At 56.0% G+C, this 15,482-nt stretch overlaps 1 protein-coding gene across 2 annotated transcripts in view; it reads right to left on the bottom strand.

The window, feature by feature from the left end:
* Positions 1-15,482, bottom strand: part of AGPAT4 (1-acylglycerol-3-phosphate O-acyltransferase 4) — a 99,537-nt gene that overhangs the window by 4,969 nt on the left and 79,086 nt on the right. For both annotated transcript variants that reach the window (XM_006915040.3, XM_015591858.2), the window contains exons 4-6: positions 3,370-3,531; positions 2,150-2,303; positions 723-825 (exon numbers count right to left, since the gene is read on the bottom strand). In XM_006915040.3, coding sequence (XP_006915102.1) covers positions 723-825; positions 2,150-2,303; positions 3,370-3,531 — 419 coding nt within the window. The remainder of the gene's footprint in view (positions 1-722; positions 826-2,149; positions 2,304-3,369; positions 3,532-15,482) is intronic.

Consider the following 15,482-nt stretch of genomic DNA (forward strand, 5'->3'; position numbering starts at 1 on the left):
CCTGTGCCATTTGTAACCTGGCATCAGTGACGTCTTTAAAAAATAATCGGAATGTTACAGAACACGTTCGCCAACAGTGGACATTTCGGATCACCTTGGTTAGCCTTCAGGGAAAACAGCCTACCGCATAAAAAAAACCAGTGCCTCCCTGAGCCCGGTCACGTGGTGTCTCAGTGTGCAAGTCCCCATTGTTGTGCTGTCTCCCGCGTCTGTTCCCCACTGATCTCGATGACAAGTCAGATGACGCAGTCTCTGAGTCAATAAACGGGTGAAGAGAATTGGTTCCTCTAAGACTTGGTGAAGTATTTTCAATAAAATCATAACACAAAAGTGAGAAACTGCCAGAATGTTCTCCGTTTGCTCCTAGACCACCACTTAAATTACATACGCTCTTATCTGTGTGTGTTTGCATGCGGCAGACACATTCTCCAAGAAAAGGGGACGTTAAATAATCCCTTCACACTCAGTCTCAAAACGACTGTAAAATACTGTCTTCTGTGTCCAACCTGAGCTCTCCGACCAGAGCAAGCTGGCCAGGAAGCCGCCGACAGGGACGGACTCCCCTGTGTACAAGGGTGGCGTGTGTCTGTCGTTCACGTCATAAACGCAGACTGGGAACTAGTTCAGTTCACTGCAGACCCCACGCAAGGCAGCGTTACACGGATTCCCCGGGGGAAGGGCTGTGGATCCCCTGTGAGCGATTGGAGACGCAGCCAGCTTACCTGACGTACAGATCTGCATGGTATTTCTTTCCATTTAGGACACCCAGCAGTGTTGGATTTTCATTGTTTCTGAAATTGAGTGTACAGTCATATACAGCTGAAACTATAAAAAAATAAAACAAATACAAAGCAGTATATAGAGCGTGAACCCAGTTTTGTTCTGCAGATACACACATTGGAAAACGACAAAGCGCTAGCTGGTCAGCTCGGAAGGGTGCGTCACTGGTTGCTGCTTCGTGCTTTTCCATGCTGTCCAGATGTTCCACATGGAACACACGTCACATCTTGTAACCGGAAAAGCACCCTACAGCTTAGTAATGGAAAACACAATCGCTGCTGAGGCCAGAGCCCTTCAGAGCAACACCGCAACGTCCCATCTAGACGTATGACAGCAGACGCCAACGTTTAAAAAGGACCCATAGTCAGATAAATTGATCCAATAATGCTATCGGAGGCTGTGTCTGAGCTATGGCAGCAGGACCATTCTATGTGCATTTTTCCCCTAGAAAAATAAGATAGCCGTGCACTAGAGCAAGTACGGGATTGAACTGTAGTCACTGGAAACATGGCTGAGAAGCAAATAAGAATCTGTGATTTTAATGCCCCAGGGTGAGCAACACCACAGGAGACCCCCTCGCTGTCCACGTGGCACCATCTGACCCGCACCCCTGAGCAGGCCAGGGAGGAGACCCGAGGGCCAGGCCAGTGAGCCAGGCCGTGTGGACAGCGCGTTTGGGTGCTGTCTCCCTCCCGTGCCGTGCCCAGCCTGTGCCGGCATGCAGCCTGGCATCGGCGTGCTGTGATGAAGGCTGTGCAGCCAGCCACCCAGTGCCCCCGCTCAGCCCCCCACCCCTGTGGAGACGAGGGACGGGGAGTACGGCTTTGGGAGGAGGGTTGGTTGTGTTGCATTTCTAAATTGATGGGACAGGACTGAAGAGACAGGAAGTCGTGGCAAGAGACTGGAAACAGCTGTTGTTGATACTTTTTTATGTCACCTGCAGTCACTCAGGGCTCCAACTATGCCACAGATGGCAAAGTCAGAGCTCATCATCGGGAGGCAGCTGGTGCCAACAGGTGGGCAAGAAATGCCAAACAAAACGACAGCCCAGGCTGACCCAGTGCGGAGCCACACGGAACCCCGTGAGGACCTAGATGCCCCGGGTCCACAGCCTTGCAGTATGGTGCTGGGCAGTGGAGAGCAGCGTTGGCTTAGTGTGTGTGTGAATGTGTGTGTGTGAACGTGTGTGTGTTCGTGTGTGCAGGCAGCAGCCAGGGGACTGGACCCTGGCTCACCAGCTGTGCACGTGCCACCCTTACCCCCAGAGCCCCTCCCAGCTACTAGCCCGTCAGGGAAGTGGTACCAAGGGCAGAGCTCTGCGCAGCAGGGGTGGGGTGGATGCTTCTGCGGGGGCCCAGCTGTCCCTTACCCACGTCTCGCAAGCCCCTCACGGTGATGGCGAAGCCTTTCGTGCGTGGCAGCAGGTGGTGCTTGAGGCCGGGCAGCCCCTTGGCTTGGGCCACCTGCATGCTGATCTGGTGCTTCTTCTCTGTGAACCGAGTGCCCTCACAGTGAATCAGGAACTGCAAGGGACAGGGCGGCAGTCACACGGGGTCCCAGCCGCATGCTGCCCCCACCCCCGTCGTACACTTTGGTCACAAATGGTCCCACAGGAACCTTTGGGCATGGCCAGAGGGGCGATGGCCTGGCAGTGGCAGCTGACCTCCAGTTGGCCCAGAGGCCAGTGTTCCTCTGCTCACGGCTCAGGGCAAGACCTCTGACTAGTGTGTATGTGTGTGTGTGTATGTGTGTGCATACATGTGTGTGAGATGAGCATCCTGAGTGTGTGAATGCATGCCTGTGCGTATGTGTGTGAGACAAGCACCTTGAGTGTGTATGTGCATGTGTGTGGGACAGCTTCCTAAATGTGCGTGCATGTGTGCATGTGCGTGTGAGACGAGCATCCTGAGTGTGTATATGTGCATGCACGTGCATGTGTGTGCATGTGCGTGTGAGACGAGCATCCTGAGTGTGTATATGTGCATGCACGTGCATGTGTGTGCATGTGCGTGTGAGACGAGCATCCTGAGTGTGTATATGTGCATGCACGTGCATGTGTGTGCATGTGCGTGTGAGACGAGCATCCTGAGTGTATATGTACATGCACATGCATGTGTGTGTGCATGTGTGAGACAAGCACCCTGAGTGTGTGTGTGTGCATGGCCATACGTGTGTGTGAGATGAGCATCCTGAGTGTGTGCATGTGTGATGAGCATTCTGAGTGCATGTGCGTGTGCGTGTGTGTGAGATGAGCAGCCTGTGTCTGAGTGCGTGTGCGTGTGTGTGAGATGAGCAGCCTGTGTGTGTGACAAGCACCCTGTGTGTGCATGTGTGTGAGACAGCTTCCTGAATGCGTGCATGTGTGCATGTGCATGTGAGACAAGTATCTTGAGTGTGTATATGTGCATGCACGTGCATGTGTGTGTGTGCGTGTGAGAGAGAGCATCCTGAGCGTGCCTATGTGCGCCAGTGTAGTGAGGTCGTCGCAAGGTTTTTGCACTGGTAAGGTCAGCGGGCAGGAAGGACCGAGGCCGTGAGTGCAGCGAGGCCGCTGGGCGGCAGGCCGTGGGGCGCACGGGCCTCACGTACGAAGTACTTCTCGGGGTAGTCCCGGAGGCGCAGCAGGCCCTTCGCCACCGTCTTGCGGTCGTGCTCCCACTTGCGTGTGCAGAAGACCATCTCCGTGAAGTACCACATCCAGCCGATGATGGGGACGTAGGCCAGCTCCTTCTTGGCCAGGACCTTGGAGCCCTGCAACAGAGGAGGGGCCCGGGATGTCCGTGACGGGTATTGGGCCTCCCTGGCGGCTGATGGAGATCTTACTAGAAGAAGAGGAGTGAGCGTCCACTCCAAAAGCCTGAGGGGACAGCCCGGGACACAGCGAGTCAGTGTGCCACGGACCCGGAGCCTCCCTGCCGGTCAGCTGGAGGTCAGGGTGGTGCCCCACGTGGGGCGAGGAGGAAGGGGCCTGGCTCCGTGGGGGAGGGCGGGCGTCTGGGCAGGCGCCGGGGACAGGAAATTCAGGGTCACGGATGGCCATCAGCCAAGGGACTCCAGGTGGTCACCGTGGTTTCGGCTCACGGAGCCCATCGTGCGGTGGTGACAGCTGTCACGAACTTCCTGTGCCTCACTCAGTCCTCGGCCAAACCTGCTGGCTCTGCAGGGCTATCGCTGCCCTTCCACGGACCAGGAAACGAGCCCGAGGCTTCTCTGGGTCACTCGGCCAGGAAATAATGGTGGAGCCGTGAGTTAGAATCAGGTTAGCAGGTCATACCGGGAGCTCTCACCCTGTCCCTTTGCCAGCTCCTCTCTACGGCCAGAGCGGTGCTGGGCACCTGCCTGAGGCTGGCTTCAGACCCAAGGATCTGGCCCACCAACAGGGGCCCCCTGGGCTGCGGGTCATGGACCCCTAACCAGCTGTGCCCGGCTGCCGCCAGCAGGGGGCAGGGGACGTGCAAAAGCAGCTTTTTATCAAAGTGGATTTGGGCTCTACATTTTTCACCCTTAACTTTGGAATTAGCTAAGATGCTCCTTGAAGTAGCCGTCATCGGTCAACGGTACAGACGACTAAGGTGGTAATGTGGACAGTCAGGGCGGCCTTTGCTGAGCTCCCGGTGACAAGTGTCTGGATATGCTCCTCAACCCGCAAGGTAAAGAAAGCAAAACTTCTACACGGCCCTCTCTCCTCTCTTCCCCGTCCCCTCCAGGACAGCTATGAAGCTCCATCTCGGCAGAGGGACAACAGGCCATGTCCCCAACCTACCATGCAGACCATGAGAAGCAGTAAACAGACACTCCTTTTACCTTAAAAAAACCACAATCTTCCCTACGGTGAAGAGGAAAAGCACAGATATATTTCAGATTTAGTGCGTCCACATACTTTGTTTTTCCCACAATTACATGCAAATTCTCTCGAAGAGAACAAAGCCATGAAGTCCCCGTGGGTCAGAAAACTCGCCACGTGTGGGGTGAGGGCTTCCGTGCACCAGACACAGACTACACACTTTGTATAAATCCTATTTGATTCTAAACCAATAAGAATAGCCCATTTTACAGGTGGTCAAACTGAGGCTCAGAGATGTTAAGTAACTTGCCTGGCACTGCACAGCTACCCGCTGGGGAAGCTGAGAAATTAGGCCGGGTTGTCCATCAGAGGCCAAAGTCCCCAGGCCAGAGGCTGGGTGACCTGCCCCATAGCCATCGCCCCCTCCTCCTTCACCAGACTGTCCATTTTGTTCAGAAGGCAACATGCTCAGGCTCCAGGCCAGCCCAGTGTCTCCCTGGATGCTTCGCTTAGTGTGGGCACATGACCCGGTTCCAGCCAAGGTGACTCAGAGGTCTGCTGGGGGATGCATATGTTTTGGAGTTTCTGGGAAGATTTCGAACCCTGAGAATAAGAGGTGCTGGTTTTCCTGCTGTGAACACAGTTGCTGAGAATGTCACGGAACGCCGAGGCCATCCGGGCCACCGCGGGAGGTGTCTGGCTGCAGCCCGGCTGTCCTTTGAGATACGGATGTCTTCATGGCTGAAAGCACTGGAACCAGGGCCGGGGGCCTGAAGAAGTGCTGGGCCAGAACATCCGTCACGTTACCGCGAAAAATCTCCCGTCTTCTCTTTCAGCAGGGAGGAGAGGGCGAACTGATCATCCTGACTGCTGCTTTCTCGTGCCATACACCAAAAGGAAATGCCTGTCACTCAAGAGCACGAAAACACACTGACCTGAGAATTAACCATTCCCCGCAAGGAGCCCAGTGAAAAGCCCATCCGCTGTGCGACCGCTGGGGGTTCCCGACCGTGGGAGACCCCGTCTCCCGTCCCTCGGCCCCCCTCCTCCGTCGCAGGGGTGTCCTCCACGTGCCCTGCCTCCTTCATTTGTCCCCTCTCAACTACTTTTCAGATAAAAGCAGAGCAAAAATTCTTTACTAATGAACTAAACTTATAGTACTGATAGCTTAAGACTTTTAAAAAATGACATCTACGTGAACTCATTGAAAAAATGATTCGTAGCGACATAAAAATGATCAAAGCTGGTCTCCATGGCCCAGAGAGGACCACATACTCCGAGCCGTGGCCGCTGGGCCTGGAAGGTGTGTGGCCCAGCGCCGTCCTGGAAGGTGTGTGGCCCAGCGCCGTCGATCACGCTGTCTGGTGAGGAAAGGTACCCTCCGGTATTTCCCATTAATACTGGGTCTTAGTCGTTGGCCTTTGACGACCTGCTAAAAGGAGATGGCAGCTTTGACAGTGACGTGGACTCAAGCGTAGATGCAAAAGGAGGTGACCTCAGTGGCCTATGTGTCCATCATTTTAGCGTTAGATCACTGAAAGCCACCGGAACGGTCCACGGTGGGAGCGGAGCGCTGGATGAATTACAGTCTGTGCGAGATGCAGCGCAGCGCACGGTGCAGTCCTACCAAGCAGGGTCAGCAAGCCCTGGCCCGTGGGCCACCTCTGCTCCAGCGCATGTGTTTATAAAGTTTTATCACAACAACGTGGGTCTGTCACGTAAGCCCTGGCCCGTGGGCCACCTCTGCTCCACCGCACGTGTTTATAAATAAAGTTTTATCACAACAACGTGGGTCTGTCACGTATACACTGCCTATGGCCGCTCAACAGCCGAGTTGAGAAGCTGCGACAGAAACAATACGGTTTGGTTCACGAAGCCTAAAATATGCCCTGTCTGACCTGCTACAGACGAAGTTTGTCAATCCTCGATGTAGAGCCACCAAAATCTGTTTTCTGTGAATATTTAGTGGCTGTCACAGTGCTTGTTATACTACATTTTTAAAAGATCTGGAATCAAAGCTGAGTCTCTAGCCTGATGGAAAAAAGTAAAACAGAAAAGTAACAGCTATAGCTGGGTAGTCGGAGTAGGAGGGATTTTTTTTATTTTATTAGATTTTCCTGTTTTCGATCAGAAAAAAATATTTTTGCAGCATCCCTCTCGCCAAGTCACTTCTAAGAATGGTCGATACCGGCACGTGTACCTTCTGGCGCACAGGTGAGCTCTGGATCAGCCACAGCCTAGTCGCTGATGATCAAAAGGAGCAAGGGAGACGTTTCTGGACTTTGTTGAATGACTACGCCTTTCAGCATGAACATTCTGGATGGTCTCCTTAGGCCTTGTTGTTGGTTATGTTTACCTGACACAAGAAACTTTTACCCTCCAAATCCAAGAAACAACTCGATTTCTGACCTCGGCAGGGACAACAGGGCTTTGCGAAAAGCTTCGGTTTTAACCAGGCTCTGCCACGTTCCAGCCGTGCGACTTTGATTAAGATACTTAACCTTCCCGAGCCTCAGTTTTTGCGGCTACGTTATGAGGAAAATAATACTTCTAATGTTGCTGTAAAGATTTAATGATATACGGTGACACCGCAACAGCGGCATTGAGAACCGGACACGGCTGTTCAATGATGTGTAGCTGTTACCACCACAGAGTAAGCACGGTGGCCGAATCTTTCTGAATTCAACCCATTTTCTAAGCCAGGCTTAGTAGCTAATAACAACAGCAGATTACAGCTACCATAAGTCCCGATGTGGCACGTCCAGCTCACAGGCCCACGCCATGCAGAGAGCACGTGGCGCTCACGAGAACCGCTTTAAGAACACACTGATAGCCCGTGCATGCCACCCCCACGATGGCGTGGCTCCCACCTCTGGGTGACAAGTGAGTGGAGTCAGGACTTTCTAGGGGAGGATTTCTCTCACATGGCCACCTGGCGACTGAAAAGATGGACTGTTAAGCATCGATGCCGGGTTTATAAGGTGGTTGGAACCGGCGGGGCATCCTGTTCAGTCACCTTTCTATGATGTCCCCACCTCTGACCACTCTGTAGGGATGGCAGAGGACACAGGGCTGGGACGGGCCAGCAGGAGGGCCCCTGGTCAAGATGCCATTTGCATAAATTCTCCTTCGTGGCTTCGTAGCATATGACCGTTCCTGCAGGTGTATCGGTATAGTCACTTGGGTTCACCCAAGGTCACTTATTTCTACTGAATATATCAAATATCTGAATGGGCATTCTTAAGTGAGACTTTGCAAATGGGCGAGACGTCACTAAGAAGTCAGCTAGAACATCTGCACGTCGTCTCATAATATTCTCTCAACTGCGAGCTGGAGACTCGGTCGCAGACATTCGAGTTTGGTGGAGCCCAGCGAGCTGCCTGCCCGTGTCTGCAGAGGGCCGGCCAGCCGCAGCTCAGCCTCGGCCTTGGCGTGTGATACGTGAGCCTTCGCCTCGGCACCGTTCCGTCCGTGCAACGGCTACTTATTAAACACCCCCTCCGCGCTGGGTGCGTGCCAGGCACCGAAAACACAGAGATGGAGATGATTATCCACCACCTCGAAGTCTGGTAGGAGGAGAGAGAGAGCCAGTGGTTTCTGTCACCTCTGCCACTACACGCGGCAAAGGAGTCGCTGAACAGACACGCTCTGCGACCAGGTGGGTACAAGGAAGGATGGGTGAGACCTGCCCTCGCCTCTGAACTACGCGTCCAGGAAAATGCAGAGATGAGACTGGAGCTCAAAGTAACAGGCCGGGGGGTGGGTGGGTATATGTGTGTGTGTGTGTCTGTGTGTGGTGTGTGTATGTGTGCGTGTGTGTGTGTCTGTGTGTGCGTGTGTGTGTGCGTGTGTGTGCGTGCGTGTGTGTCTCTGTGTCTGTGTGTGCGTGTGCGTTTGTGTGTGTCTGTGTGTGTGTCTGTGTGTGTGTGTGTGTGTGTGTGTGTGTGTGTGTGTGTGTGTGTGTGTGTGTGTGTGTGTGTGTGTGTGTGTGTGTGTGTGTCTGTGTGTGTCTGTCTGTGTGTGCGTGTGCGTGTCTGTGTGTGCGTGTGTGTGTCTGTGTGTGCGTGTGTGTGTCTGTCTGTGTGTGTGTCTGTGTGTGTGTGTGTGTGTGTGTGTGCGCGTGTGTGTAAAGGCGAGAGACTCAACCGTGCCGCCCAGGGAACCAGGGACGTGATGTGGGCCGCCTCTGCTCCGCCTCTGCTCACGTGACATTCTCCCCTTCGCTTCCTCCCTCCTCTGATGCTGACGAGGAGAACGCTGGGGACTTTACCAGAAAAATCTCAAGAGAGTCAGAAACGAAAGGCGCGTCGCTCCACGGTTAGCCCCAGCCACAGGGGGAACAAGTGAAGCACGCGACGAAACGCTCTGAGAGTCCACCTCTTGCTCGTGGGCTGGAAATAAACCCTCACCTCCCACTTCTGGGGGGCAGCAGGATGCTCCGAGCTCTTGGGCTGTTGCTAACACGTCCCCGCCGGCCTACGCCCTCCCCTTCCCCGGCCCCACCGTTCTGGGTTTGATGCAGGGAAAGGAGGGGCGTGTGGGGACAAACAGGAGGTTCACGGGGGGCGGGGGTGAGAATTTACGACACCTGGCTTGGTCCATGGATCGGAGCCCCAGGATGAAACGGATGAGAGAGACGCCCCCTGCACCGGCCCTGCTCCTGGGTCCTGGGCACAGAGCCTTGGGGCCGCCTCCCAGACTCGACTCTGATGCAGCCTGAGTCCTTCCCGGGGTGGCGCAGGCCTAGGGGGACAGAGCAGAAGGCACTCCGGGGGCGAGGTGGGGGTGCAGGGCAGAGGACGTGGGAGCGTGTGCCCAGCACCTTCTCAGCCGTGGGTGTTCGATAAACACTGAAGGCAGCACAGGCAGATGGGGGCAGGGAAGGGGTGACAAGGAGGGACCCCCGACAGCAGGCCGCGTGCCGAGGGCTGGAGGAGGAGAAGCCTGCTGTCCGCCAGCCTGGACCGACCACCGGCCAAGCGCGGTCCGACTTTGCCTGTTAGAGGAGTCTGTTCGATCAAAAATCAGACCTCGTGTGTCTAACTTGGGATTGCACTTCTAAAAACAGAGCACAGCTCATATCCCCAGGGATATGTTCGGTGACGGACTCAAGGCGCACCTGTCTGATGTCTTTCCTCGGCCAGTGAGTCCCTGGCTTCCTGGGCTACCAGTAAGGGATTACACCTGGTCACCAGTCTCTCTGCATAATCCTTCTCTGGACCATCCCAGCACACCTGGCCCAACTGGCGAATACTTAGAGGCAAAACGTGGGGCCCGTGCCTAGCCCTGGAGTAAAGGGTGGTGCCTGACAAAGCTGCTCCTTCGTCCACTGGTGAGGGTGACGGTGGGAGGCGGAGAAACACGGCCCCCACACGCCTGCGAGACCCCGGCACCGAGCACACCGCAAAGCCACCCTGACCCCGCTGACAGAGGCACGGCTGCAGCTGTCTCCGTTGGACAGGAAAAGACAAAAACAAAGCACTTCTCTGCATCTAGAAACTTCTAATCGTTCTTTAGCCAAAGAGAACTCGGCAAGGGCGCGGGAAGCGACCAGCATTAAGGCGGGGGGTGGCGGTGCTTTGTATCGCGTAAAAATGAGGGGAGGTTTCGGTCGCAGGGGGTCCAGGGCCAGAACCGGGGTTGAATCCCACTGAGGAAAACACACCCTGTCTCGACAGTTCACCCTCCACACCTCATCCCACTGTAAGGGCGTAAACGAAGGGGAGCTAGTTTGGGCCCAGGAAACCAGTAACTACTGCACGCCTGAGCCAGGCGTCTGCTTGTATTCATTACCCTGTGACTAAGTTCGTTATCCTACACGTTCATTAAACCCTTACACCACCACGAAATGGGAATTATTAACTGAGATTCGGAAAAGTCCGATGACCTCCCCAAGGTCACCAAGCCAGCAAACACAGGAGCCAGGGTTCAAGTTCACACCCAAGCATTTTTCTTTGGATTTTTTTTGTTTTGACTATATATCTCTCTCTCCCTGCAGAGGGAAAAAGAAATAGTTATTCTTGATATCCAAGGGCAGAAGACATAGGTCCACCGTTCCGAGCATTTACTTTTTGGCTGAGTTTTAAATGTTCAAAACCAAAACACAAGGATCCTACCATTTGGGGGAAGGTTACAACCGATGGGGGTTTATAGGAAATAACATTCGTGTAGCTTTCGTAGACCAGTGTGCACTGACCTTTGTCCCGCAGAAAACCTTTGGCTAGAAAAGTGATCCTTTTATAATGTTGGTTTTCAGACACGTGCGATCTTTCACAGAAAGGTCCCTATTTAATGTGAATGGCCAGGAGCATCCTGGCAAGATTCAGCCAAAACACCAGCGGTTTGAGTTCAGTTTTTCAGCTCCTGAGTGATTTTCTAACGCCTTAGGACATTCGCCGATGGCCGTGCGGGCTGCCACCTCGGCCCAGGCGAAGACAGCAACGTGGCCGCATGGACACCCAGACCCCTCTGTCTGACTTGCTTCAGTAAGTCCAGAGTCACCCCCACAGTGACCGTGAGACACAGCTGGAGTCCAGTGAACTGGGGGAAGGTGTGTGGCTGTCAGCACAGCCCAGGACCTTGGCAAAGGGCCAGCCCTCACTGACTGACAGGCATGCACTCAGGGTCTCCCTTTACGAGCCTACCCTGTCCCTTTCCACCTCTGTCCCCTGCCTCATAATTACCTTCTAGGTGATGCTGATCGGATCCCTTGATCTCTCATCCCCTCCTAACACCGTCCTCATCCTTCAGGGCCTCATTCCGTGTCCTTGGGGGCCAGCGGTCAGTGTGCAGGTAAGCCCCCAAAGGTGGTACCAGCTGCTAAATTAGTGAAACGCTTCCCCACAGACTGGTAAACAGAGCTGCCCCAACTGCCAAAATTTGCCCCCCGATATTATACCCAGTTCCTCCAGAGAAAGAAGGGGTGATACCCAGACGCCATGGAACCCCTAGGTGCCACCACGGGCTGACCAGGCCTTGCCCCTGCCTGCCCACACCCTGGGCCCGGGCGAGGCTCTGCCGTCAAGGCTGCTCTCGTCAACCCCTGCAGTGTGGCGGGCGGGGGCCCCGTCCCCGCTTCCTATTACAAAGTCCTCAACCCCAAGGACCAAGGACCGTGCCTCTCAGTCCGTCTTTGTTCTCCAGGACCCCAGTGCGGTGTCTTCTACAGAAAACACACCCCATACACTTCTGCTGGGAAAAGGTTCTGAAGACGTAGCGATGACCACGTCAGCCTCGGCGCCCGTGTCCGGAGGGTGGTACGGAGCTGGCGACGTCAGGCAAGCGCCCTCTGCTCAGGAACGACGACCCTTTGTCCTCTTCCCACCCCGCCCCGTGTGGAGAAACGCAGCACAAATTCAATCCGTTTCCAGGCTGAGCTGGAACGTGTCCCTTAATGATATTTTCTAAAGGGAGAGTCGACTGGCTGAGACCAGGCGTCATGCTGCGGTGTGGCCGGCAGCCCCCCACGGGCCCCAGGATCCTTCCCTCCCGTGTCGCCCACCGGCTCCCCTGGGCTGTGGGCTGGGCTCATCCACTCACTTCCAACCAGCGCGATGGGACATTTCGGTTATAAAAAGCCTGTTGTTGGCTTTGGCCCTGGGCGCTTCCTCTCCTCTCTCTCCTGCGAGGCCTCGGGGGACGCCAGGACCAGGGGAAACCCTGGGAACAGGCCCTGGGGGATGGAGCAGGTCTGAGCGTGGAGGCCCAGCACCCACACGACTGCCTGGCCAGCGCCCGACTCCAGCCCTGTGAGAGATGCCAGCCAGGACCCGCAGCCTGGATCCCAGGCCACACAAACCAAACCGAGAGAAGGCATGATTGTTTCAAGCCACTTCGTGCCACCATAGATAAGGAATCGGTGTGGCTTCTGTGCAGATCTGAAGAAATCACCCCAGCTGTCCTGTGGGTGAGCCAAGCCACACCCACCTGGCAGATCAGTGCTGACCGAAACAGCTACTGTTTACGGGGTGCTCACCGGGGCCTGCTGCTGCTGAGACCAGACAGACATGAGCCTAAGGAGCCTTCGGGGGCCACGTGCACATGTTTCTGGGGCAAAAAGATAAGATACATGCTCTCAGCTGTCAGGAGGTCATACTCACCGCCGGACAGGAAAGAGTCCATGTTTTTTCAACCCACTCCGTGAAATGCCTGCCCCAGGGGGGACCAGAGCGTCTGAGGACAGGCCACCAGAGTGACCGCATGGGGTCCTCAGATGCCTGTGTGACCACCCGACTCTCCAGAATTCCTGCAAATTTCACTTGCCTCAATTTACACTCACTTCCTTTTAGGCTCTTACATGTGAAGGTGAAAAATGCCCAGGCGGGAATCTAGCTCTGTCCTTTCTTAAAAATCAATCTCCTCTGACTCCAGAAGCATCTCAACATCATGCGTTATTTTTAAAAAGAGATAAATGAGGTGATTTTTTGAAAGTCATTTAAGACAAAAGGTACCGTGGAACAATGCACACAACAGGATGCCATTTCGTTCCTTTCAAGGGTGGTAGAAATGGATGGGTCACTCGGGAGAGAGGCCAGGCGGCTCACCTGGCCCCACGCCCTCCGACTAGACCTCAGCTGCTCCTGGAGACACGCAGAGATGGCCAACTGTCCCCTGTACGCAGGGAGGACACGCCCCGGGAGAAGACAGTCTAGCAGCTTCCCCCTGAGCTGTCCAGCCCCCTACGAGGTCACCACGGCCTCCCCTGACAGCTCCCGGCAGCCCCCGCGCTCTGCCAGCTTGCGCTTCGCCAGACGTGCCCAGCGGCAGCCCGGGCGGCTCCTCCAGCCCTTGGGGGCAGGGGGTATGGGGCACCCGCAACCACTTTGCACCCTCAGCACAGTCCTGGCCATCGGCAGGGCTCCCCGCATTCCAGTGAGAACGGGAGATGTGTCACCCTGGCCCAAGGTGTGGGGCTTGCTTGCCTCACTGCTGGGCGGGGTCCCTTGACCCTCGGGGACAGTGGCCGTGCTCACATCTATACACGTGGCCTCCGTTACTTGGCTTTTAAGAGGAAGCGAAATCCTACCAACGCGGCATGCGTTCAAGAAATCCGGGTCGAGACGGAAAGGCCGTTCGCTGTCCACGAACGGGCGTCTGTGCGGCCACCTGAGGTCATCCACACGGCACCCTGCGCTCAGGTTGTGGAGTGGCCTGGATCTCAGTCCTGGTGAGAGCCCTACGTGGTGCTGGGATAGTTACACTCCCGTAAAGTCCCCAGCTCTCAGTCCCGGTCTGCTCCGGTCCGGTCCCCTCCAGTCCCGTCCCGTTCAGTCCCGGTCCCCTCTCCACGTGCTGCTTCTCCTCTGAACACACTGCACGGTCCACCTTTTTCTCCGATTTGTGCCCACGTCCCTGCGGCTGCTGGCTCTGGGCGTCTGCGTGTTTCTCGGAGCTTCTCTGTCTCTGCCGCTCCTCGCTAGTTCCTATCGGCGCCCTCCTGACCCGATGAGAGGATTCGTCTCTTCAGAACGAGCCCCGCACAGACCGCGAGCCCGAGGGGCTGGAAGCTGGGCCCGCCCCCGGCCCCGCCCCCACCGCCACCGGTCCTGTTCGCACGGGCAGGCAGCTCAGCCATCTCTGGAGCGAGTCCCCAGCACCTGGCCCTGTGGCTCTTCCTCCGACACCTGCCAGGGGAAAAAGCAAGGCTCCGAAACCAGACGACGTGCTGGTCACTCTCCTGGGGCAAATCAGTACCCGCACCGAGGCTCCGGGAGCTTATAAAACACAAGAACGAGGGGAGCCTGAGGTTCAGAAACAGCGTAGACGAGGCGCACACAGAGCTGGCGGCCCCAGCGGCCGGAGCGCGGCTCCGCGTCCTGCAGCGTCACTGCCCCAGCGCGCGCGTGCGGAGCGCGAAGACTACCGAGCCACCAGGGGAGCCCGGAAAGTCACCAGCTGTGCCCCAACGGTGCGCGGGGTCTGGGGGTCCAGGAAATCGAGCATCCTAGTGGTCACGGTGCGAACACGCGGCTGCCCCCCTCGTCACTCACTGTGCTCCTCGGCGGGGCGGGCTCCGTATTCTCCCTCTCCTCTCAGAGGCAACGACACCACAGAGCTGCGGTTGAGACACCTGCCCGAGCCGTCTCAAACAGAGAGAGTGATGCTAGAATTTTGAGTTTTCTTCCTGAAAATGGATCTGGACGTGCACACACGCACACACGCGCACACACACATCTAGCCGGTCGGGACGGGAAGGATCAACAGGAAAGCGAGAGAAAACTGCCCGCAGGAGGCCTGTCCTGTCCCGGAACCGCTTCCGGCAACCCGGGTTCCTGGGACCCTCCGGGCACCGGCCGTGACCGAACACGCTCTCCTCACCTCGCCAGAAACTGCTGAAGACCCCTCGCCTTTCAGCTGTGACGGCGAAATAACGGCCATCGTTGGTCCTAAAGGCATGAGTGGGATGTGTTTCTTCCAACATCTCCTCCTCTCTGCTTTTGCCCCCAATTTAAAAATACATCAGTGTTGAAAAGCGTATACGAAATGTGTCCCCAGGCTGTTCTGTCCACCTTCCAAGGGTCTCCCCCAGACCAGCAGAGCGGAACAGGCCCCCAGTTCCGTTGCTGACTGACCCTGCGGGCATGTCAGGGACCAGACCCAGCGAGACAGCCCCGGGGGAGCTGGCCCACGACTCTGGTCCCATCTCCTCTCTCCAGCCTTCCGTCCTAAACACCCCGACATTGTCTACGGGCGATGTGAGCCCCCCACCCCCGCATCTGTCTGCAGGGGCTCGTTCCCAAGCGCAAAACGCGGTACGCGTTCAGGTGCTTTTTGTCGCCCCGGGCCAACCAAGGCCGTTGTGACTCCCGTGAGAATACCTGAGCCCCCAATGACTTGATTTGCTTACCTGGCACAGGCTCAGCCATTACACAGCTTGAGCGTTAAAGGTGACAAAAGTCACCCTAACCGACCCAGACCC

This window comes from Pteropus alecto, unplaced genomic scaffold (assembly GCF_000325575.1).
Source record: "Pteropus alecto unplaced genomic scaffold, ASM32557v1 scaffold195, whole genome shotgun sequence".
NCBI classification, from domain to species: domain Eukaryota; kingdom Metazoa; phylum Chordata; class Mammalia; order Chiroptera; family Pteropodidae; genus Pteropus; species Pteropus alecto.